General features: G+C 35.1%; 1 protein-coding gene across 2 annotated transcripts in view; it reads right to left on the bottom strand.

Moving 5' to 3' along the window:
• NBEA (neurobeachin) overlaps positions 1–27,311 on the bottom strand; it is a 370,152-nt gene that overhangs the window by 271,027 nt on the left and 71,814 nt on the right. The window contains exons 21-25 of one of the 2 annotated variants that reach the window (XM_081951245.1): positions 26,349–26,541; positions 25,125–26,141; positions 14,680–14,897; positions 10,381–10,534; positions 5,413–5,593 (exon numbers count right to left, since the gene is read on the bottom strand). In XM_081951245.1, the coding sequence (XP_081807371.1) occupies positions 5,413–5,593; positions 10,381–10,534; positions 14,680–14,897; positions 25,125–26,141; positions 26,349–26,541 (1,763 nt within the window). Of the gene's footprint in view, positions 1–5,412; positions 5,633–10,380; positions 10,535–14,679; positions 14,898–25,124; positions 26,142–26,348; positions 26,542–27,311 lie in introns of those variants that run through there. The other variant, XM_081951243.1, reaches the window with a different exon arrangement.

Genomic DNA, 27,311 nt, shown 5'->3' with positions numbered 1-27,311 from the left:
ATTTATATCTATTTGCTATTGCTGAATATAACAGCAACAGGAGAAATTATACAACTGAATATACAGTATATAAGTATATTTACTTTAAAATAGTAAATTAACTTAATGAAGGCCATGAATTTCATATGAAAGAAGAATAAGCAAGTAAGGTACGATGGTTCAAAAATAATAAAAAAACAAAGAGCAGAAAAAACATATTTTGATATATCAGGAAATGCACTATACAAAGTAGGTAAATGACAAATTAGTCAATTAGTCATTAGAATATAGAGCAGCGATGGTGAACCTTTTTTGGCTCGCGTGCCATAAGTGGGGGGAGTGCAGGGGTGTCGTGTGCAGGCGTGCTGCACCCATAATGCAATGTATGACCCCCCCCCAGTGTGCATGCACGCACTACGTGTGACCCCCCCCATTTTTGCATGCTTTTTTCGCCCTCCCCAGGCTCCAGAGGCTTTATAGGAGCATGGGGAGGCCAAAACAGTTTGACCCCCCCCTCCGGAAGCCCTCCAGAGTCTTCAGGGACCTTCAGGAGGCTTCCCTGAAGCCTCTGAAGCAGTCAAAATGACCCTCCAAGCAAACCGGTTTGCTAGGAGGGTCATTTTAAGCACTCCGAAGGCTTCAGGGACCTTCAAGAGGCTTCCCTGAAGCCTTCAGAGCGCTCAAAACAACCCTCCGAGCAAACAGGAAGTCCGTTCGTGAACTTCCGGTTTGCCCGTAGGGGCGGTTTTTTGCGCTCCGGAGGCTTCAGGGAAGCTCATGAAGCCTCCGGAGGGCCTCCGGGGGAGGCTCTTTTTGCTTTCCCCAGGCTCCTATAAAGCCTCTGGAGCCTGGAGAGGGCGAAAAATGGCTTTAAAAAAGGGTGAACTCAGCTGGCCAGTGCACGCATGTGCGCTGGCCAGCTGACAGGGCAGCGCCTCGCGTGCCCTGACAAATGGCTCCACGTGCCACCTGTGGCAAGTGTGCCATAGGTTTGCCATCACTGCTATAGAGGGTATGTAGCAATGACATATCTTTAACATACAATAGGTGTAAGGCTTAATTTTTGGCAAATTAATAAAAATATTTTGTAACAATTGTACTTCTGTTTGTGATTTTGAGAATGTAATGTGGGAACGAAATATTTTCAAGGGGTATAATTATTTTGTCACCTGAGAACCATAGTGAATGATGCTATGATACTATGTGAAAAGAGAATGAAGGGGAAAAGAAGGTTCAAGTTCTTTTTTTTGTTTTGGAAGAGAGCTATTATGTTTCATGGATTAATGTTATATACCGTATATAACATATAATGGATGCTTAATTCATCTATTTGTTTTATTTTTAGTAAGAAATGGAATGAAAATGTCATGGTGTTACTTAGCATTTTACTCCAAATTAGGTGACACAATCTTGAATGACCGTAAGAGGCACAAAGATCAACCAGAGCCAGAAGTATAGGTATGGGTCAAAAAAGTCACATTGGCAGCTATACCCTTTTGACATAAAGAATGGGGGAAACACCTGGTTAGAGCAATGCCTATCATTCAGCTAACTATCAGGTAATCTGATATACATAAGTTAATGATTGAAGTTGAGAACTCACAAATTCCTTAAAGGCAATATGTTTATTAGAATGAATAAACTTTCAAGCTTTTGAATTTCCAAAAACAAACTTGCCTTACTCTCATAGCCAAGAAAGGTTGGCAGAATTTAAAACTGGGAACAAAGATGACATTCCATTAGTTGCACCTTCAGTTGAATATACAAAATATACCCCCAAAAAATCAAAACAATTGATTTCTGTCAACTGTTTAGATACAAGAGAACTACTACACTTATCCAGAGGGCAAAGTTTCTGTATAGTGAACTAATGATGTCAATAAAAAAGCTCATTCTCTGCGATAAAACAAGAGATTAAAGACTAAGAAGAGACAGAAATCCAAAAATCGGAGGCAACGGCTTTTATTTCAAATCAAATTGAAATATTCCTCAACAATTATTAATAAAATTAACTTCCCATTTCAATTAACAAAATCAAACACCTAAAGAAAATGAACATGTCTTTAAAAGATGTGTATTTAAAAAGATAATACAAACTTGTTGGAATGGGGCTATTTTGTGGCTTGAGGCAGATCAGAAAAAATGGAGTTTCTATAACATGAAAATTTTATAAATTTAAATAAATTTGTTAATTTCTTGAATTTATGAAGTTTCTTCTATATCCAAGTCAAGTTTTGATTAAGCTTTTCATTTCTCTTTCTAAATCGTATTTCCTCAAATCCTCGGTGTATTTCTGAAGTTCAGGTTATTTTTATATAAGTCTATTTCACCTATTTGAGAAAATAATTTAACTTTCAACTTATTTAGTTTTGTCTATTAGGTTGCTTGAACTGAAGGCAACATAATTCCCAGTGCCTACAATATTTTTTAATGCAAGTGCTTTACCCTTGTGCTAAATGTAATTAAGTTGTTATGTTTATCATTAAGGCAAACCTTAAAAGCATAATATTTACATTAGGCAAGCATGTACAGAATTGAAACTATTTTAATTATACAATTGTTTATTTTTATAATGATACATTATACTTTGCTTCCTTTTTATTCTTTCCCCCCTTTTTAAAATATTTGTTATGCTTTCTTTTTCATGATAATGTATCTATATCCATGATTACTTTTGTGTTTTGTTCTTTTTCCCCCCTTTTTTCTGTTATTGTTTTAAAAGCAATAAGAATAAATAACAATTGAGCTTTAAAACAATCTAATTTTACTTCCAAAATTCACCTCTGGGTAGTGGCCCATTACACAGACATAGAATTTATTTAAAGAAGAAATCATCCCAATTACGTTTATTCCGGTGATGAGCAATGGGACTCTCCCAAATGGAACCTTCATGTTTTAATTAAAATTCCCTTAATAATCCTTGTCTTTTTCATTATACATCTTTTTCTTTCTTTTGGGGGGATTTGTGAACATATGCTTTTGTGTTCCAAAATAGCTTAATTAATTTCTAAAACTGCTTACTTTTCTTCTTTTGAATGGCCAATACGGTTGACCATTCATATGTTTTTTTCTTGTAATAGTCTTCTTATAATAGTTCTTAGAACGATGAACTGATTTATAAGCAAGATAAGATCAATTACAGGTGGTGATGATGATGATAACAACTACTTTGCTTCCCTTATCTGAATTTATTTTCCTCCAACCATCTTTGTTTTGTCTATACTTTATACGGTGCTATTTATGTTTTCTTTTTTTAGGAATCTCATGAGATATTTAGAACCACAAGAGGGAGCTCTGACACAAGGAATTCCTACTTGAATTTTTAATTTTGAAGCAAATTTAAGATTTCGAATTAGAGATCTTCGATTATGCCTTTTAGCATAAAGGATGACCGTATAAAAAGTTTATTTTAAGGTTTTAATATTTATAAATCGTGTTTAGATTTAAGATCTCAATTTCTTTACACTTTTTGTCTCATACTGGTTTAGCTAGTCTGTTATAAATTATGATAGTATCACTGAACTTTTAACGTATCTAGTATCTTAATTTATCTATCAAATTTATTCAGTCTTGTTTAATGAAAATAATTTTTTTAAAAAGTAAAGATGACACCCCCCCCCAAAAGGAAATGACAAAAATGGAAGAGGGTCCACATTTTTCAAAGTCAACAGATTCCTTAGTTGTTTTATCATCAATAAAGCTCTTATTGGAGATGAATTACACATAATTGAAGATAATGATTATGATTACATATTAACCAATTGGTATTTATCTTAGCAACCATATTTTTTCCACCAAGATGATGAGCCCCCAGCTTGGTCTGTTAGGTCTTCCAAGCACAGAGCAAACACCACTGTAACAGTAAGTTCATCCACTGTTGTTGCTTCTCTTGTTTCTCTTCATTCACCTATAATCAGTGGTTTATCTGTTTATTACAATAATACAATACAATAGTAGAGTTGGAAGGGACCTTGGAGGCCTTCTAGTCCAACCCCCTGCCTAGGCAGGAAACCCTATACCGTTTCAGACAGATGGCTATCCAACATCTTCTTAAAGACTTCCAGTGTTGGGGCATTCACAACTTCTGGAGGCAAGCTGTTCCACTGATTAATTGTTCTAACTGTCAGGAAGTTTCTCCTCAGTTCTAAGTTGCTTCTCTCCTTGATTAGTTCCCACCCATTGCTTCTTGTTCTACCCTCAGGTGCCTTGGAGAATAGTTTGACTCCCTCTTCTTTGTGGCAACCCCTGAGATATTGGAACACTGCTATCATGTCTCCCCTAGTCCTTCTTTCTCTTAAGCTAGACATACCTAGTTCCTGCAACTGTTCTTCATATGTTTTAGTCTCCAGTCCCCTAATCATCTTTGTTGCTCTTCTCTGCACTCTTTCTAGAGTCTCCACATCTTTTCTACATCGTGGCGACCAGAACTGAATGCAGTATTCCAAGTGTGGCCTTACCAAGGCATTATAAAGTGGTGTATACCTTTCCCAGCATTAGTCTTCTCCAGAGAGCTAGGTCATCACAAAGCATGTCCAAAGAGCCTGAATATTTGTGCCTTTAGGAAGAACTCTGGGATTGATTTGTTCAACGATCATTTGTTTTCTTGGCTGTCCATATTATTCTCCAATACCAAACTTCAAAAGCATCAACACTCTTTCTATCCGGTTTCTTCAAAGCCCTCAGTTCCCTAATACAGTACCACTAAATTAACACAATTGACAGGAATTGAAAGATCAGCCATCTTTTTCTTCCCTAGTTCTGAACCAACTTACTTAATGAATTCTTAGAAAGACTGATAGTTTGGAACTATTTTATAGAACTTCAGCTATAAAGATACTGAGGCTCCAGATTTTATATATTTTTATTTGTGGCCAACACACCTTCGATAGCTTGCGTACTCCAGTGCTAAAGAAAATGGTAACAGGTATAATACTTCAGAGCAGTATAGTATGTTATCAATCGTTTGCTTAAAAATATATTTAAAATGTGTTTCTTATACAGATGTATTATAATTATCAGAAGAAAACTAAATGATGATATAAAACAGAATGTTCAGATACTAACAACTCTTACTAATTTCTATATTTGGGGGAGTCTGTAATTGTTAGAACAACATATTTCCCCTAAAGGTGAGGAAAAGTAGAAATAGCCTCAAAAGAAGCCAAACCCATTAACATATCCCACGACTGAATGATAATGCTATTTTTTCATTAGAAATTTATCTCTTTTAGAATACAAAGGCTAAATCAAAAGTGTCTTTATAACCAGGTATAGAGGTAACAGTAGGTTAAAAATCTTAACATTCCATAAAATATTTTTTCTTACCCAAAATCAAGTGAGCTTCCACATAAGGTTATTTTTTTCCTTTCCCACACTAATACCTAGTTTAATTGGTCTATATGTAAATTACCTGGTGCACTATGGCAAACTTACCAAGCCTTAGACACTGTCGCATTAAGCCTCCAGAAGACATATTTTTTTCAGCTTCAATTTCACTAAAATTTAGTGAACTGGCAAATACTAGTACATCAACCATAGCCATCAGCCGGCTGAGAAATGTTACTGCGGTCTCCGCTGACATACCCTGAGTTACTTCTATATTCTCCAATTCCGTCTTGAAAAGAAAGGCATAATGTTAGATTTCTAATGTGGCGCACATGTGAATACATTATATGCACAAACATTTATTTCATTTCTTCTCTGCATGTTGACTATATGATGAAACAGAGAATAAATAATGTAAAATAGCAACAAATATGAAAAAATATTTGTTCATGCATACTATCTAATATGAAATCCCTAGAACGAAAGTTATTTATATGAACTGATTTCAGATAAAGTGAGCATGTAGGTTAAACCGAATGGATTTTCAATTTTCCATTAAAGGAATACAAATGAATAAGACATTGAATAAATGTGTTTCTTCACACTGGAAATTAAGAACAAAATATCATGAATATGACATGTAATGTAGAAGTAAGACTTTGACCAGAATGTAAAAAACATTATTGGCCATATGTACGTAAAAAATGCAATTTATATTTTACCTAGAATTTCAGAAAAAACAACAAGTAGCTGTTTCTTTCATGAAAGTCTTCCTAGTAGGCCACATCTAACTGTATGAAATGTATGTCTGCGCCCACAAACACGCTCACAGTTCATGCAATTGTTTTTAAAGATAATTTTATGGAAGATGGGAGAATGTTGCGAAGGAATTACTTGGCATCAATTATAAGTAATTTTCCAAGGATAGTTTTGTGAATCTTATTCATATAACAATTCTTTTAAAATTCATTTTTTAAAGATATCTAACATTAGAGTGTGAAGAATTTCACCAACACTGTGTAAATATAATGCACTTAAATAATGTTTAATTATTTATGTCTTGTAATATAGCAAAACACTTTTTAAAACATTAACAATATTCATTTTCCATGTTGAGAAGCAGCAGTGTCTCTTTTAACAATGGTATAATATGAGAAATAATTTTGTAATCACTTCTGAAAAATATTCTATTGATTTTTGCATAAAACTATGTACAGATATATTATGTATGTGTTTGTGTGACGTGTGTGTGTGTGTGTGTGTGTGAGAGAGAGAGAGAGAGAGAGAGAGGGAGAGAAATCACACCTTCTTCTAATATATTAAAATCCAATAGATTTGTGTGTGCGTGTGTATAAAAATTTATTTCAGCCTTCACTAATTAAAACCAAGATAGAAAGTCTATTTTCATAGTGGAACACTGTGCAAACACTGAAACAGGACTTATTTCTCATTAAAATACAGGGAAAATAGTGAGTTGCTCTAAGGAAAGCTTTCATTAGTCCCCAGTTAAACAATTCATTTGGTCAGAAGGTTTGGCATGTTAGCTAGCATCTGCATAATTTTAGCAACAAGGCCACAGAACGGTTTGTGGTTATGTTCAGTATAAAAATATAGTGTTATACAGAACTTCTTCAGGACATTCTAGATAACAGAAGAATCAACAAAAGTGTCTTACTGGGAATTTATGAACATAGTAAGTACTAAGATTATTATGTTAAAAAGCTTTTGTTAGCACAAGAAACTTCATTAAGTTAGACCCATGAAAACAAAGCTATAATAAACCATTTTGTTTTACAGTATCATAAGATATTTGCTCTTTTGCTGCTAACCTTCTGACCTTAAAGAGGCAGTATTGTTTATTCTTATTAGAAAATATTATTCAGTTTGCACATTTTAATGTTATCCATTGCAATTTGCAAGTAATTTTATAAGGATTGTTTTAATCATAATAGCATTTCATCTACAATTTGAGTTGAAACAATGAAAAAATGCTGTTTCCATTCAAGGTGTTCTTTCCAGAGAGAGAAAATATTCAGCGTTTTTAATGTTATTATTGAAGGTTAAAGCATTTTGTTCAGTTTTCTTCTTAATACTGTTGCAATTAAATCATTCCTTATTTATTGAGCCAAAATCCTTGGTTCGTGTTGCCCAGGCGGTAAGAAACAGAGAACAGTTATATTATCATGCTCAAGTATTCCAAAAAAGGTGAAAGAAGAAGCAAACTCACTCTCTCTCTCTCCCTCCCTCCCTCTCCCTCCCTCTCTCTCCACTTCCCTCCCTCCCTCCCCGCTCTCATCATGGTGTATGTAAGTAATATCCTTGGAATGTCACTTTTACTTCAGTTAACTTTTACTACAGTTAGATTATACAATCAACACCTTTTAATAATGTATCAACATTTTTATAAAAAGAGGCTAAATAATTAAAAAATGCATACAGAAAAAAATGTCTAATTCTAAAAACTAAAACTGAAACTTGTAACAATAATACTAACCTTAGAACCCTGGACATGCAATAGACAAAAGCAGACAACAGATCACAACAAAAAGAAAAAGAAATGTTACAGTCAAATGAAAATACAAGGCAAAACAGAAAGTAATATTTTAAAAATCAGATATTAATTCACAATTTAAAAAGTCAATTTTAAAAACATGTTTTTTAAACTTTAACTTCTTATATGGCATCACTGTAATTGATACAACTCAAATTAATAAGTAATTAGTATAACATTGATTAATAAAGCTTCTTTTATATATAACAATATAAAACCTACTAATTTAAAACACTGTGTGTGTATACATATATTAAATATTATTTAAATATTATTCAAACACAATAATGACTTCTAACTTATGCATTGTACACTATAACCAAACATTATATGATCCAGAAATTTGCTAAATGTACTGTTACACTCTGTACTAATTGAAGCTTCTGGATACTTTTCAGAGTAGCTCCATGTACAGCACATTGTAATAGTTCAGTCAGGAGATGAACCTCCCTGTCCAGGAAAAGGCACAGCTGGCACACAATGCGAAGTTGGGCAAAGGGCCTCATGGCCATGACTGCCACTTGCTCATCAAGCAAGAGCTGTGAATCCAAGAACACTCCCAAGTTACATACCAGGTCTGTCTCAGTTGGTGCAACCCCATCCAAGACCTAAGATGATAAACTCCTGGGTACAGAGGGACCCACCCACAACCACTCTGTCTTATTGAGATTCAGTTGTTCCTCATCCAGACCCCCACACATTGCGAAAGGACATCCATGCAATACTCAGTTTACCTGGGATGAAGATATAACTAGGTATCATTACTATATTGGTGATATCTTCTCCCCGGAAATGGATAATCTCACCCACAGTTTTCATATAGATGTTGAAAAGGAGCAGAGAGATCACTGAGCTCTCTCTGGGCTCAGTGGAGGCGCCATGACTTCTTGCTCCCTATTAACATTGATTAGGACTGGCCTCAGGAGAAAAAAGTGAACAAGCACCAAACTATACTACGTAACCCCATCTCCTCAAGCCAGCCTAAAGGAATGCCATGATCAATTGTATTGGAAGCCACAGAAGGGTCAAATAAAGCAAAGATGGAAGCATACCTCCATTCCACTCCTGCCAGAAATCATCCATAAGTGTGAAGTTTCAGTCCTGTATCTAGGCCTGAAATCTGACTGAAAAGGGTCCAGATATCTCTTTCCTCCAGGATCTTCTAGGGCAGTGGTTCTCAACCTTCCCAATGCCGCTACCCTTTAATACAGTTCCACATGTTGTGGTGACCCCCAACCATAAAATTGGTGTCTCGGTTCCTAAGACCATTAAAAATATGTGTTTTCCGATGGTCTTAGGCGACCTCTTTGAAAGGGTCGTTCCCGACCCACAGGTTGAGAACCACTGTTCTAGAGTTTCCACCACCTTCTTGACCATTTTTCCTAAAAAGTGCAGGTGGAGACTGGACAAAAATTGTCTAACAAAGAAAATCCAGTGATGATTTCTTGAGTAGAAGCACAATAGCACCTCTTTAAAAGGAGCTGGAACCACCTCCTCCACCAAAGAAAAATTTACCAACAAAATTGACCCGCCCACATGATACCATCCAGGTAGCCTTAACCAGTCAAGAGGAGCAAGGATTTAATACTCGGATGGTGATATTTGCATTCTGCAGGAACTTCTTCATGTCTAACTGAATCAGTTCCATTTCCCTGGGCACCTTCACAAAATTTCCACACTTGGAATTCAACTGAGATGAATCCAAGCAAGTTTACCTTCTAAATGCCTTGATAATTCCACTATACAGCCCTGGAGATTGGTCTCCGGGTCACCCTTCCCAAGGAAGATCTGTGTGACCCGAAGCAGGGCTGCTGGGCAGCAGAGGATGTAATGCATAACTTGTTCTGCATCATCAACAGGGTCTCAGATTTGACAGTCAAATCAATTTTGAAACAAAACTATTTTTTTAAAAAAACAAAATCCTTATGTTTCAAATTATATTTTGGTGAGGTATATTAGCCTTTTCTAAAAGGAAGCAGAATATATTATATTGGGATAAAGTAAACAATTTATTTTTAAATGATATTAATATCATTCTTTCAATGATATTTTACTCTCATTTTAAAATTTAAGGATACTACAAATGCATTTAACTTCATGTTAAACGAAATCTTCTTTCTCCCTTTTTAGCAGAATATACTTTTATGACTAACTATTAATAGCTCTTATGCCAAATCTGCATTTAAGCTATACTAGCTGTACTACAAAAAGGAATTTATAAAGTACTAGCTAAGAATAGGATTATGATATACAAACAAAACAATGTAATTTGCTCTGTTTATACCATTGATTTTTGCAGTATACCTAGATAATAAATCTGTATATATAAGTAATAAATTATTATTCTGAAATAATTTTTGTATACAAATTTGCTAAAGGCATAAAGCGTACAGTACATCCTGTAGTTTAAAAAAATGAAAAATGTGAATATTTTCTTCTTCTATAGAAAATCGTGCTCAGAACAAGTGTTACTAATACACAGTGCAATTTGCAACTTATCCATTAGAGGGAAATATTGTACTTACAGTTGGGGATGTTGCTGCAGACAACAGTGGCAGAATTCCTCCACAAGCAATAATAATATTGTCTACCATTTGAGAAATGAGGTGGATTGTATTATGTACAAAAATTATATTTTCATTACTATTGACAAAGTCCATAACTGATTTTGTGGAATGACTATTAAAAGAAAAAGAAAAGAAAGACTATAAGTAAAACTATAAAGGCAGTTGCTACTGCAAAGATAAAAATCACAGAAATCAATCTAATTGGGAACCATTGAAAAACAATAAACAACACATATACATGCATCCATTTACAACGTTTATCTCTTTTGTGATATCAAATTATAAATATACATTGATCTAACAAGTCTCACAAGTTGACCAAAAACCATTTTAGAGAGGGAACTGAAATATAAACTGCTGTTATCCAATCTGGGTCAAGAACTACTATTATAACATGGATTGCAACTCAAATAGCAGGTAATGTATATATATTAGCTAAAGCATGGAAGACCTAATCAAGAAAGCTTTAAACTGAAATGCTTTGGAGGTTGGAGGCAAAATCCCTGAAGATTCTGTGCACTAAAGAACGACGTAGGAATGATGCTGTAAAGGAATCCATGAAAGAGATTCTAAGAGGAATCAGAAAGAAAAACAGGCTTGCAAAATTCAAAGCTGCCAGCTTTTCAAGGTGAGCTATATCAAGAAATACCAGAATTCAATTTCATTGTCCTTATACTAACAAACTCTTAAAAGCCCGCAGTTCCCATCTGCCCACACTTACACCTTGCAGAATAAACATAGGTTTATTATGACTCTTTTTCTCATACTCCTCCTTTCCCAGGGTTAAAGGAAGGAAATGGCTGAAGAAAACCTGCTGGTTTTTCAAGAACAGCTTGGCCCACTGACAGATATGAGTGAAAGAGGTATAAGGCAAGTGATTTCCCTTTAATGAAAGTTAGAGAGCAGCTTCCAAGGCAGGTCCGAGTTTGTTTGTACAACAAATGCTAGAAAGATTTGAAAAGCCTTTGAAAAGTGCATGCTCTTGAACAGACCATGTATGTTACTTTTTAGAAGTTAAAATCATGGTCTTATGTATCAATTCTATAAAATTAGCAAAGTACAGAAAACACTGGACATTGTTCAAATTTCTAGATGTCTGTTTTTGTAGGCTTCATCTATATCCTGATTGTAGAGGTTTAGTAACTCAAATAGTCCAAATGGGAACATCAATATTTTTCTAACTTAGGAAAAAGTCAGTGTTCAGAAAAGACACTTCTGAAATTTGTGCAAAGCGGACCTTCTGGGGAAAGAATCAGTATATCATTTAAGTATATTATTATATATCCAAGATTGATGGACAACTAATCAGTCCAAATGGGCATTACTATATATTTAAATTTACTATACATATAAAAATCTGTTAAATATTCATGACCCTTTTTCATTCTGATCAAATTATAGCACCTGCCAAATCCAATCTGGCAAATATGCATGCCTTCGTAAGGTAATTCACCAATTCTGAAGAGGCATTGGGTAATTGATCTCTAATGGCCATAGGTTTAGAAAAGTGGTAAGCTACTCAGACCTTTGATATGGAAAGATATTGTGTCTTGCTCTCCATGGATCTTACATCCAATTTATGCCCAATACGAGACATGAATAGAACTTATGATGCAGAATGACAAAAATTCCATATATTAATTTATTTTCAGCTGTAGAGTACATTAGTACATTGCAAAATGGGAGCAACTCAAAGGAATTGCCTGACAATTGTTTCCACAAGCTTCACTTTCTCTAGTAGCTGTGTGAGCAATTCATATGAATTTCGTTGTTACACCAAAGCCTGAAGGAGTGAACAGCTATATTTCTATATCAGAGAATGTATAAAGAATAATAAGAATAATAAAGAGCACTTGCTTTTTGTCAGTTATGTGACTTCTTCTTAATTGTCTGAGAGCTTCTGTGCCAAGCTTATGGAAGTGGAGCCTGAGAAACCTCCTGAAGATGAAGTTCTGGATAGATTCAGACACTAGCTTGTTGTGTGGCCTGCAGTTCCATGCTGCAGCAATATGTAACTGGCTCAGATTATCTGTACTTTAACCATGTGCATATTAGTTAGGTATCCTAAGTTTTTACAGTAGAAATACAAATTTAAATCACACATTCTCTTTCTCTGCTGAGAACAGGGACGTCTTCACTGCACTTCTCCAGAACTGGAGGCCAAGGAAGCCACAAGAAAGGGTGATTGAGTCAAAGAAAGTTTGTGAATTCTCCCCAGTTACGTAAGAAAGCCACAGAGGAGGAGATTGGAGTGAAGAGAGGATGTACAATTATTTCCTCTTTGTCTCAATTCCTTCAGTCATCCATCATTTAACACATTATTATTTTTTATTTAAAACATTTATATAGCCACACATATTATAACCAACATTGTTGAAACAATTCTTCCAAATTTTCTGGTGTGTATCTGTTCATCAGCACATTTCCTGCTCAATCTGAGCAACTTCATTCCTATCCACATCTCTACAGCTGAAAATAAACTACATATTCACAAACTCAGTTATGTTTAGGCTCACCTTGCAACTCTTCCAATTTGCTACTGATATCTTGGATGAGCTCTAAAACTTTACATGAGGATTAAAATTATCCAATATCCTCAATGAGGGACACAATCTGTTGTAACCCCATCTTTCAGTAGATTAAGAACAAAGGCAATCTTAGAGGTCTCTGTGATGAATTTCGTTGGCCAATTTCTCCATAAAAATTAACATTGAATTGTGAAAGTCAGATACTGATCCTGAGCAATTCTCCATTTTCCATTTGTTTTCCAGGAATTTCCATGAAAATGAAGACACAAGTTATAGGGCAGCGTCTGGTTGAAGCAAATTTTTCCCTCAATTGCTATGTTAGTTGCAGCATGGCATTGTGCAAGTCCATGATGTGATTTCACTTACTATTGGTTGGAACAATGTCTTGACAACTCTTTCTATAGAAAGTGGGATGCCCAAGGATCTGTTGCCATCTTCAAGTTCTAAAATCAAGTTTTGATACCTCTGTGTTGAGAAATTTGTGAGGCTTACAAGTTTAATCTCAGTCCTTTCAGGTAAGCCAAACCAAGAAAAGGGTTTCCAGAAATTCAACTTTCTGGCTGTAGTGTATAACAGAATTTTGAAAGCCAAGTTTCTCTCTCCCATTTTACATTAAACAAAAGCAAGATGGGACATTTTGATTTGAGTTTCATTCTCAAAAAAGCTTCAATTTCTCGACTGTTTAGGCTTGCTCCTTCCTCCTGTCCTTAAAAGCTCTTTCATTCCTTTACCAAAGTAATCTCTAAATGCATTTTCAGCAATGCATAGATTAAAAACAAACATTCAAACTACAATCAAAAACAAAAAGAGATGCTCAGCATGGAAACAGCAAACACAGTAACAACCAATCAACACACACTGACCCCAGAGCCTGGAGGAAAGGTCCTTAAAGGCTTTACAGGTAACAACCAATACCTTGAATTGCATCCAGAAGCCTATTATTAACCAGTACAGTTGACATACTGTAGAATACTCCTAACTGCCCTGGAATCACTACAAAGTATTCCCTCTGCCCTTGCTGGCTGCTCAGGATATTGTGGTCAATGGTACTGAATAGTACTTTCCTCCTATTCAGCCTCCAATGGAACTTATCTGCTGTACAATGTTGTTTCCATCTCATGAGGGGCCTTAATCTAGATCAGGGCTGTCAAATTCATGGCCCATGGGCCGGATGCATCACACGCTGGCCACGGCTGCGCCCAGTTTAGCAAAGGGGGGGAGTCGCGATACATCACATGATGCCACTGTGACGACGCAAGTTTGACACTCCTGATCTAGATAATCAATTTCTTTAGGGTCCTTATTTCCCACAACCCTCCTTCCAGAAAAAAGATCAGAGGGTGGCAGAAATCTCATGCAGCAGAATGGAGAGACTGATTTTAGAGAAAGTGTACAGCACTGATTCTATCAAGGCAGTTAACATTACCCATACAGCAGAGTCCAGCTGTTCTCCTCATCCAAATGAGTCAGATTGGATATGAATCTAGCTTACAGATGTCAAACCTTATATCACAGAACAACCTATCCATTTTGTCAAGTTTCACAATTTCAAAAAAAAAAAATCATAATTCACTAGGTAAGACTTTGCCTCACTTTTCTCATGTAATTCTGCCCAACTGGTATTTAGATCTCAGCAAGAAGACTTAGAATATTAAAAATAAACCCGTGAAGATATTAAAGAAACATGTGTTTTATCACACTCATTATTAGAAAATGAATGGTCTCTTACCTTCTCCAAACATGCACATCAGTTTCTAAAGCAAATAGTAGATCAGTCAGTAATCTCTGGTGCATGGGGGACCATTTAAATTCTGGAATACGGAACATTGTTGTTCGTGGACCTGGGCTGAATTGTCGCCTCTGTTCTTCTGTCATCGGCATTCCTCGAAATCCCAAGTCAACACGCAAGTCTCTATCCTGTTGTGTAATAGAACGACCTTGCACAGCCTACATAAGCAGTAAATATTTGTTTTCATTTAAAATATGCAACACAAAATCTGGCACAAAGTGCATTTCAAGTGTTATGGGGCAGAGATATTTAATTAAACACATACAGCAAAATTAGAAAATCTTATTAAGAAAACTTTGTCCTACTTCCACATGTCTTGTTAGGTAAAATTATTTTAATTTGCACGTTTTAATACCATTCCATTTGAAACGAAGTACAAAAGGGTTATGAGTTACATAACAGTATAACTGAAAATACCTATTTTGTTTCACCAGCGTGTGAAAAAAGCTTTAAAGTAAAATGATAACAGATGATAAAGAATAATGTATGTTTTATTTGTCACAGAAACAATTCAAATGTGAAATAAAAACATAATTTACTAGCTTACATGGTTCTCAGACATAAGTAATAAACTCAATTAATGTCCCACATCCCAAGACTTCAGTGGGGCCCAATGCTACTAATATTTTCCTGCTAGTAATCTGGCTGGGATAGGCAGAAGTGAGTGTTTGATGGTATTACAGATATTGCCCAGGATATAAACTGTTTCAAGTAAAGCTGCCTTTTGCAATTGACTGATGGTTAATTTGTCAATGTCGGTGGTGTTCATTCCAAGAAAATAGTTTTTTTCAATATATATACACATTAACAGTCTAGACTATACTTTAATAAATATTTTAAAAGCACGTTTTAATTCTGTTTTAAAATCACAAGGTTATGTTCATAGTAAATCTCTTCATATTTCACCTTCAAACTTTTCTGGTAAGCAATTTTGTGTTTTATGCCAGCTGACATTCATGGTTGCTTTACGACAACACAATCAAATATGCAAGACAATAAAATTCTTACTACTGCTACAATAGTAGCAATGGAATCCAAATGAAGAATAACATTCAAGTCCCATTAAGCTCACCAGAAAACTTTAATCTTCATTCATCAATCATTATTATCATTTTAAAACAGTATGGATAAGCAGGGTACACATATACAGTACCAATTATTTAGGGAAAGTATTTTTATTATAAAAAAAAGTTTGTTTTAATTACAAAAGAATGTATCAGTTTCTAACTTACAATCAATTTGTCTATAGTTCGCTATTTCTATTGGTCATTTTCATCTTTTTAACTCTTTCTTATTTTATTTTCCTGATTTCCTGTTTAAGGGATGGCAAAGTAAGATGGCATAATCAGTAGAATAACTGAGTCTCTGACTTTCAAGACTCTTCTGTTATTGATGACCAAAATACAGTACTAAACTACTATAGGTAGTTTTCACTTACCAAGTCACAAACGGTACCAACAACTCTGTCACTGTGGTCATTAAGCGTGTTGCCATGTGACCACACTAATTTATGTCAGTTCTGGCTACAGTAGTTAAGCAAATCACTGCAAGTCATTAAGCATGATGTCACGTGACCGCAATTTATGACTTCCTGCTGACTTCCCTGCTTGGCTTGGCTTGGCTTGTCAGAAGCCACCTGTGAATGTCACAAGTGCCAATCACATGACCATGGGGTGCCATAACTGTCATAAATACATTTGCATCACTTCTCAAGTGACTGAATCATAAACATTTCAGTGCAAGGATGCTGCAATAGACACAACTTTAAAGAGTAGTCATACTCTTTAAAGCTGTTGTTTTTTAGCACCGTTGTAAATTCAAACACTGAACAAGTACTTGGTGAACGAGACTTGCCTGTATCTAGCCTCACAGTTGAAAAGTTGCAACAAAGTAGCATTATCTCTAGTATTAAGGCCATCGGTATAAAACTACAGTTTTTATTCTCAATTGTACATATTTCTATATACTAAATATCTTCATGAGATTATACATGACCAACTTGAATATTTAGCCGTACTTTTTACATCTCAAGGGATTTAAAGTTATTTATAAATCTATTAAAGCCAGAAATGTTTCCAGTACAAATCATTTTCCACCGGGTGGCAAAAGACATATACTACTTTGCACTTTTCTTATTGGCATTTTATAATTCTTTTTAAAACCAGGCTTTTGCTACCTCCTTTAATGATTTTTTTCAATTTCCTTTTAAATACAAAACTTATCAACTCTAGCAAGTAGCTCCAGAAAATTGTATCTCTAACTATTCATTTTGCACAATGTAACCACATTGTGACAAAAGATGATGTTTATTAGGTAACTAATTGACATTCAGAATGCATATTCAAACGACTAAAATAACTTGAATAGCCTTGTAGATTCAGAAATGGTCTTTACCATGGTACATTAGAAATTGCTGAAACTCATTATAGATTATTTATTATTATTTAGTACAATGCTCTATTTTTGCTGCAGATAGTAAAACGAAAATTTCTCAAATTTTGTAAAAATGCTCCATGGAAATCAAAGGCATCCTTTATTCACTCTCATTTTTAAACTAATATTGGATACACACACAAACACATATATACATACGTACATACATACATATATAGATATAGATATATATTCGTATATTTTCACAGGTACAGGTATGCAGGTCTTGGCGTATTCGGGTCTTTTCCCATGTAAGATTGAGAGTATCTTGATGACGTTTCGACAAGGTCCCACTTGCCATCTTCAGGCTGGTGCCTTTGGCTTCGTGCCTGTGCGAGCAAAGCATGATCGGAGCTGTCTAATCTGCAAACATCAACTCCATCAACTAATCAAGATGTTACAACACAGCCAACCAATCCGCTTATAGCAACAAAGCCAGCACTCCACACACCCCCACCAATATTTATAGAAAGATGACAGCTCCCATCACGCTTTGCTCGCACACGCACGAAGCCGAAGGCACCAGCCTGAAGATGGTGTGTGTGTGTGTGTGTGTGTGTGTGTGTGTGTATGTGTGTGTGTATGAATATATATATATTCTTTTCTGAAATCATGAACAAATAAAGTACAATAGGGTGAGCTGGCAAAGAAGCTGCTGAATCTTTTTTTTTTTCTTCTCTAAAGTTTTAAGGCTGCAATGATCTTTGATTTGATATCCATAAGTTTTATAAATAAAAATTCAATATCCTTAAGTTTTAAGTCTTATAAATAAAAAGTCCAGTGTGGTTTAAATATGAATTTATTCAGAAATTTCAATCCAATACCAATAATTATATATTTAAATTTTCTTACTATGTTTCTATCACACATGGGGGATAGCCAAAAAGATTATTCTGGAAGAAAAGGATCCTTTTTTATATAAGGAATGTCGGAGTCTGGGATTTGTTGTTTACAGAGAAACTCCAGGTAATGAAACAGCAGAAGAGACGCTGATCACTCCATGGCTGCTGGAGGACAATGAAGAGAGCATCAGACTGAACATTTATTTGAGCCTCTACCTTACAGTGATAAGGATGGCCAAACATTCTTATTTTTTTCACCTTTATCAAGGTAGTCAAGTATCAGCCATCTCTAGGGTGACACTATCCCGGGGATGGAAGAAAAAAAAAAGGGGGTGGGAGCAAAACAAAACTGGAGGGACAATCAGGGGGGAAATTAAACTGGACAGGGAAGGAGTGGGGAGTGAGAACACCTCTATTTATTTAGGCATTTTAAAACAGATTATATTCACTAAGCAAACAACTCCACCAAAGCAATGGATCTTTAGATTAATCTTCAAAAGTACTAGCTCTCTGCAGTCATTTAAATATCTCATCTATTTCATATTTTCAACAGCATTCTTTAATTTCTTTAGTGGAATTCTAGATAATCTGCCATCACCATTCACAGGAAATAATGAGGGTTTTTTTAAACCCTGATTTTTCAATCCGATTAATAAGGTAAAATAAAATATTTACAAGCAGTTGTCTCTCCTTACTCTCCTTATAATGTTATCAGATTTTTATAAGTACTGGAAATATAATGAAAGCCTAATTTATCTATTCTTCATGTAGGAAATCTGCAGTTGTTAGAGGAAAAAAAAAACACTAACAGGCAGCTCCAGTGGGGAAAAAATTGCATTTTGCCAAGTACAATGAGTTTTAAACACCTAATTTATTCAGTTCCCCAAAGTATTTGTACCAACATAATATATCCTTGAATTTTTGACTATCAGTCAGCTAAAACCAATGATGTTAAGATAGATAACTGCCTAGGTAAAAACAGAAATGTAAGCATTTTTACTAGATATATATTTATAGGTAGATAAGGCTACACTATTAAGGTAGCAAGAATGAGAAATTTCTTCATATATTTTTAAGGGACATGATAGAAGACCTTCTACCTTACTTTGGAAATATAAGTGGACAATGTTAAAGAGTTCGCAATCTAAGGAAAAATAGTGCTGATTAACTCTATTTCTGATTGTGACCTGAAACAAATATATTCAGCCCACCAATTCCAATCTCTCTTTGAAGAAATATTTGTTTGTTTGTTTTTCACATTTTTGAATTGCTCATCTCCTCAGGGAGGGACTCTGGATGGTGTTTAATAAAATGTTAAAACATAAGGACAGTATGTAAAACTTTGAAAAAATGGAAAATCTAGAATTCTACCATCAGATAAAAACCAAGACTGTGAATTCTAGTCCTGCCTTAGACATGAGAAGCAGCTTGATGACTCTGGGTCCAGTCACAGTCTTTCAGCCAAACTCATCTCATAGGGTTTTTATTGGGGAAAATAGGAGGACAAAGAAGGATTAGATATGTTTGCTGCCTTGAGTTTTTTATATAAAATAATAAAGACAGGATGAAAAAAATCTAAATATTTTTCATGACAAATCAGAATAAGAAACCAGGAAACTGTGAGTCTTGTTCTATCTTAGGCCTAAAAGATGGCTGGGTGACTTTGGGACACTTACTCTCTCTCAGCCCAACTCACCTGTTGTCTTTGTGAGAACAACAGAGGAGGAAAGAGTATTCGTTAGTGTCTAAACTAGAGACAGGAGATCAATCAGAGAAAGAATCCAAAACTACTGCTGTCATATGCAATTATCTAGCAGCAATGTACAGTATCTCTAAAAATATGATCCATTTCTCTGGAGGGATTAAACTCCAATCCCAGATTTTGGAGCTGAAATGTCAACAAGGTACCAGAAAACAGTAGACTTTTCATCCAATCCATATCAAATTCATCCATGGTTGACCATATCCACATCAATATTGGTTCCCCTCGTTTTTAGTATACTCTTATAGTTAGTTGTGTTTTTTTTTAGCTCAGAATGCACAATATATTCTGAGAATTACATTGACAGCTTCTACGTGCATTAACTAAGCTTTGATCCAAGTGAGAGAGTTGGAGAACGTAGTGGTAGATTTCTGACCAGAAGTGACACTGGACATTAAGAGTTCCTACATGTAGAAGTAAATTAGGTAGTGCATACTTAGAGTCAGAAACATTATTTGCATCTCCCATAGGTTGTTTAAAGTGGGATGTTTGGGGTATATAAAAGAACTATCAAACTACTCACAATTGCTTCATTTTATTGGAGAGTTCTGAGCATGGGCAGATTCTTCCATATACTTGTGGTCCTATCTAAATATTGAAGTATTAAAAGTAAATCTTGCAATAAGTGGGAAATGATCACTATCAGGATAGAAAGCTGCTTTAAAATCAGTTCAACTGCTGGGCAATTCATACGACAATATCAGTAGCAGAGCCTTCAGAAATAACATACAAATAAAGTAGCTAAATTGTGAGGAACAATCAATATTCTACCCCTTACTTATGATTCTGTAATATGTATTAAAGCAGAAGAACTGAAGCATCCTGATGTCCCTGAAAGGGATGGAGACCTATAAAACAGTATATTGCCCTGTCCCTGAGTACAATAGACACTGTTTATGTTTGATGGTAGGCAGAAGCGGGAGAATTTAGTGCCTTCGTAGAAATGTAGAATTTAAAGGGATCAGACAATAGCAGAAGCATCTCATAGTATTATAAAGTGTTACATTTACATCTATAAAGATAGAATTTACATTGCTTTATTTATTATTCCTATATAATATTTCTGTGGGCATGTAATCCTAACCTTGATTAGTTCAGGGGTCTTTTTTATTCTGGGGGCCAAAATCCCAGTGATCAGTGAAGTTGCTTTGTTGTATTTATTTCCATTCTGATTGTTTAAAGTGGGGATTTTCACAACAAACAGATATTAATCATGCTGTTCCCCTTCTTCCCCAGAAAGTTAGCGATCCTTCTGAATTGTCAAACATTGAGCTGTTTGTTTAAATCCGAAAGGTCAAATTAAAGGTCAGTTTAGCCAAACTCCATTCTTCAGTATTAATCTTTGTCCTTAAAATCACAGGGTCTACCATATTAAAATGCCAGCAAAGGAAATTATTTATAGGGCTTAGCAAGACAGATAAATCTGATCTTTTTTATATTGAATTATTGGATACATTATGGCAGGGGTGTCCAAACTTGGGAACTTTAAGACTTGTGGACTTCAACTCCCAGAATTCTGGGACTTCAACTCCCAGAATTCTGGGACTTCAACTCCCAGAATTCTGGGAGTTGAAGTCCACAAGTCTTAAAGTTCCCAAGTTTGGACACCCCTGCATTATGGGCTATTATTTATTATTTTTATTTTGATCCTCGCCCGTTAATACATGCATATTTTTAAAAGATTTTTTTCCATATACTTCATGCACCTTCCTCCTCCTATTTCCCCCACGACAACAAACCTGTGAAATGAATTGGGCTGAGATAGAGTGAGTGGCCCAAAATCATCCACCTAGTTTTTCATCCCTAAGCAGGGACTGGAAGTCAGGTCTCCTGGTTTCTAGGCCACCTCCTTAACCACTATACAAACCCCTATGGCTCTGTTTTTATGTGCAACAGATCTTTAGCTTCCAATGTTTACTGAAGTCAAATCACCACTTCACTTAATGTAGAGGGGAATCAATAATAACACTGGTATTGATATAGCAATTTCAATTGTCAAACAAAATGCAGCATTTATCATATGCAATACTTTATTTACTTGTAATGTTCCACTACATAATATGAACAATGTATTGCAGATGTAGACTGACGCTGAGAAAATACAGCTTTTAATATAAACTACTTAGCTCATATCACATATTTCTGATCAAAGTTCATTTTACCCACATTAGCCTTTTAAAGGCTAGCGCAGCAATGGCGAACCTTTTTTGGCTCACGTGCCATAAGTGGGGGGAGCGCAGGGGGGTTATGTGTGGGTGTGCCGCACCCATAATGCAATGCGTGATCCCCCCAGTGTGCATGGGCACACTACAGGCGCGACCCCCCATTTTTTGCATGCTTTTTTCGCCCTCCCCAGCCTCCAGAGGCTTCATAGGAGCCTGGGGAGGACGAAAACAGCCTCCCCCCCCCGGAAGCCCTCCAGAGGCTTCAGGGACCTTCAGGAGGCTTCCCTGAAGCCTCCGGAGCAGTCAAAACAACCCTCTGAGCAAACTGGAAATGAAGATGTTTTTATAGGGAAGTATACAGTATATCAGTATGCTTTCTTTGCTGAAGCATTAAACTACCTACAGATCTTCAGATTTATGAATGGCAGATTCTTTTTGGTCAGATATTTGTTTACAATACATTATTTTTTAATAAAATGGGAGTGAGAAACCTCAATAAACTGCACTATGCTGACAACTTGTTAACTTGTTACTCTGTTAACTGAAAAATTAAAATCATCTGCAGAATTTTTACTTGAGGCACTAATTGTAATTTGACCAGAGTCAAATGTGGCCATATTTTGAACACATTATGCAGAGACTTTGCTCTCTTGAGAAACCCAGGATACTTGAAAAGTTAAGAAGGAATGAGAAGAAAAACAACAACCAGTAAGCAGGTGGATGGACTGAATTATAATGATTAACTGTTGCACTATTGCACTGTTTCTCAATCTTAGCCATTTGAAGATATGTGCACTTCAACTCCCAGAATTCCCAGCCAGGCATATTCCCAGGCATGTTGGCTGCAGAATTCTGGAAGTTGAAGTCCATACATCTTGAAGCGAACAAGGTTGAGAAACCCTGCACTATTGGAAGATGTGAAAGGCTAGATTAAAGACAGACTGTCTTGGAAAAAATGTACTTATGTGGTTGCTAAGAGTAGACAAAATTGATGACAGATAATCTATCCAGTAGACAGAAATTAATACAAAAAACTCCCAAATAAATCTCTATTGCATGTGCAAAATTCTGGGACTTTAAACTAATGGTTTTTGACTCATTGGCTAGAAACTGGAAACAAACTGACATTGGGTCCCTTTTGTTTTATCTCCAGGACCCATTTTGGGCAATTCTGCTTGGACAACCATTAATGATCTCATGCATCTGTTATTGGAAAACAGTGTTGACTCATTGGCTGCCAAGTTCTACCCCATTATTTAGATTGCACTCTTATCAATTACATCTTCATACAAGTCCCCAAAGCTCCAAGATATGTGAGAAGACAGTATGTTGTGATAAAAAAATAAAGATTAGGATTGCTAAATTCCAGATTCAAATCCACTCTCAGCAGTAAAAGTTTCACTGAATTACTTTATGCCCACTCTAACTCATAGGATTTTGTTCTGAAGAGAAGACAGAAGATGAAATGCTATGGGTGCCCTTAAACATCAAGAAACAGGGAGAGATAATTAATCAATAAACAGTATATGGGAACATTCCAGTCAAGTGGAACATCATCATTAAATTATCTGCACTCGAGCCAAAGTTAATATCCGAAAGAAACCTAACATAAAAATGTTCTTCAGTTAAAAGAGAAGACTGAACAGAGGAAACCTTTGTGTAAATGAAGTGCCGATGAGAAATCACAGGTGCTCATCTTAAATATCACATGTAATATCAATAAAATATTTTTAGTAATTACAAGGTTGGTAAGATTTGCTACATGAACAAGTGTAGGCATTGTAGATTTCATTAAGATTTATCCACCTGTTCCTCCAAAATTTAAGCAATGACCTTGTTACATAGAAAAGAAGCATGAGCCACAATCATTTGAGAGCGAACATAAGCCACCTGAACTTTTGTGAATTTATCCATATAGCTAGATAGGGGGATAAATAAACATAGGTATATATTTTATATATGAATCTTCTGCATTTTATTTCTCATGCAGTATATTTTATAACAAATGATAATTGATATTCTGAAGCAGTTAAAAGTTTTCTTAAACTTTTGTTTATAAGTTGCCATATTATATGTAATGTCATTATCAGTTAAATTTTAAAATCAAAGTTCTCATTCAGTTCAGGAAAAACAGCTTTAATTATTGTACTGAGAAGCTTTTACACACAGAGAGATTTTCTTTTCATTTGAAATGAGGGTGTGTGTCAAGTTGGTTTATCTGTTGCAATAACAGCAAAGAGATTTATGGAGAACACATCATAAAAAATAATTTGAAAAAAGATGTCTAGATAAATTATTTAAATATACATACTGTTTTAGTACTATGCAACACATATGTTTAATAGAAACTAGCAGACATGCAAAATTCCATATTTAGAAAAGACAAAATCTTAATTACAGATCTTTTAAATTATAAAACTGGTAAGTTATATCATCAGCTGTGGTCTCCCAGTCTTATCCAACTGTCTCTGGAAAGCAAGTTTAGAAGATCTAACAAATTTGGATATTGAAGGTCAGAGAAATAAAGCCACCCACAATAAGGCTGGCACATTGAAATGGATAAACCACCTTCCAAATTGCTAAATATTTAAACACAAAAATGCCCAAACCTTAGGGGGGCAGTTATTCAAACAATATTTGAGCAGCTGGATAGAGTAGATAAATATAGAAGGTTTAACCAAATCCTTATGATGGACATACTTTTATTAGCACAGCCCCAGAGATAGAGGAATATAACACATATGTTACCTAAGTGTCAATTATATAAAGAGAGAGATCAGTGTCATGGACTAGATGAATGGCCTATTGTCACCCCTATATTATGTTGTTTTAATGTACAGTATATGTCATTTGATGTGTGGTCAGAATCCCAAAATTATATATAGTATGGCCCTTTATTTGAACAAAACAATATGTGGATTTGATTGGAATAAATTATAGGAGTGATACACAACTATGATGTGCATTTTATTTTACTTCTTTTACTGTACCATATGGTGGTATATTATTATTATTATTATTATTATTATTATTATTATTATTATTATTATTATTATTATTATTATTATTATTATTATTATTACATTTTGTATTCTGGTCTGGCCTAGTGGTTAATCGATAAAGTATTATTATACATGTTTAACAATACAATACCTTTTATAAAATTATGTATTAAAAACTTACTTGGGTTGTAGTCGTTGTCTGTATTTTTCTTATTTCCTTCCCTACTTCTTTTCCATCATCAGACCTTTCTGTATCTGATATGATGCTCCCTCCATCCACATTTGATACAGTTTTCCCAGAGGACTCAGTTTCAAGCGTTGTAGCTGCCATTTCAGTATATTCTAATCCTTTAGAGGATGAAGCCAAGTCTCTTTCAGATAGTGAATCAATTGTATCAACAGAAGTATGAATTTTAAATTCCTTGTCTTCTATTATGCTTGAGCCACATGCTATATCAGTACTGCTAGACATATGAGAAAGAAGCCCAAGGTCATTATTCACACCAAGATGAATTTGAGTCTCTTGAATATTGGCAATAGTGATGTGATTGCTAGACAGTTCAGGGAGAAGCTTCTCTTCTTGGCTAGATATTTTATCAAAGAGAAATGAGGTGCTGTTATGAGAAGGTTCATCTTTATCATCAGCAAGTGTAATTAAGGGACCGTTGTCCTTCTCTTCACTTTTCTTAATTATGCCAACACTCCCATGAACATTGTTCTGAAGTTTTTCAACTGCAGCACTATATACATTGTCTAATAAAGATTCTACTTCCACAAGGGTACCATTTTCTCTGGTTACCAAAGTCTCTGGTGACAGATCCATATCATCCAACTTTACTTCTGTGGCTTCCACCTTTTCTGCTTTTATATCAACTAACAGATCATGAACCTCTACATGTACACCACTCCCGGGTCTATCTGCATTTCCAAGCACATCATCACATACTTTGGTTGCTATGAGTAAATCTCTGGTATCTGTGCTGACTGGGTAGTCTGTTTCACTTTCTGGACTTTGGCTTTGTGAAAGATCTTCAATTTCACGAATTTCCATTGCACCTTTTGCTCCAGTTGTCTGAGATGAAAGGCCTGAGATAGTGCTCACATTCCCTTTTTTCCCCTTCTTGATATTCTCCTCTTCCTGTCTTTGGTATTCCTCATACATTTTTGCTAGGTACTCCTTGTGAGCTTCATAGGTAACCTTAATGCAAGCAAAGCATAAAGTCAGAAAAAAATAGTAATGCTAATTCAATGTCAGCAAAAATCAAACCAGCAATTTAACCAAATTAACAATGTTACTGAAAAAGTAATAATTCAGAAACAATTACAACATGCCATTTTGCATGGTGACCACAAGATGGTACTACAATTTATTTGTCATAATATGAACCAAATATGGGATTCTTACCTTTGAATGGGCTATAGAAAGTGTATCGACCCAGACTCTCCATCCTCCCCATTCATATTTTATTGCATGATATAAAAGAATACGAAAGATGTTATACACCATCTCAGTAATTTTCTGTTCTTCAGAGTTCTTAGGATTAATATATCCCAAAGAAAACATCCAATCTTGCCATACTGAACACTGAAGCAAGCACCTAAAATAAAATAGCTACAGTAAGATTCCAAAGCACTTGAACTGTTTAATTATACATACAGATAAGAAAAACAGAGGCTTCCATTCTAGATGTTAATTTAAAAAATGTGTTTTGAGAAAATAAACCTCATTTGTAATAATGTAAACAATATATATTCATTACACCTTCAGAAATAGAAGAAAACAATGTTTAAAATTACGTTAAAATTATAACCCCCCCAGTAAAGGGATCAGGATTCAGAATACCGGATGAAAAGAGACATCATTTAACTTAACAGCAATTAATGTAGGCTTTCTATTTTTAACTTCATTTTTCACATCAGGAAAACAGGAAATGATACATTAAGAAAAAATATTCAGGAATAAATAAATAAAAGTGTGAGGAAGGACAATTGAGTAAAAATCTGTGCCCAAATGGGCGATATGAACATATAGTTATAACATCTTTAGAAACGATATCTCTAAATGGTAGATCCAATATATATATTTTAAGAGTATTCAAAATCAAACACATCCAGATGATGCAAAGTTTAGGAAGGTAGCTGTAGGCACTGGCATCAAAAGCACTACTCATATACATCACATATGCTGGGCCTCAGAATGAATGAAACCCCAGGGGGCCTTGTGAAGGGGTATCCTGACTACTTTATCTTATGATGCAAAACAGAAACAAAAAGATCAAATTTATTTTCCTCCTAATATGTATATGAATATGTGAGGATAATCACACAAAACATTTTCTTATTTGTAGTGTTTGCATAAGAACAGCTG

This window comes from Natrix helvetica (genome assembly GCF_964273705.1).
Source record: "Natrix helvetica genome assembly, chromosome: 4".
In the NCBI taxonomy this organism is placed as follows: Eukaryota; Metazoa; Chordata; class Lepidosauria; order Squamata; family Natricidae; genus Natrix; species Natrix helvetica.
Note: the sequence above shows the minus strand (reverse complement) of the source record. Positions and strands in the feature narration are given on the sequence as shown.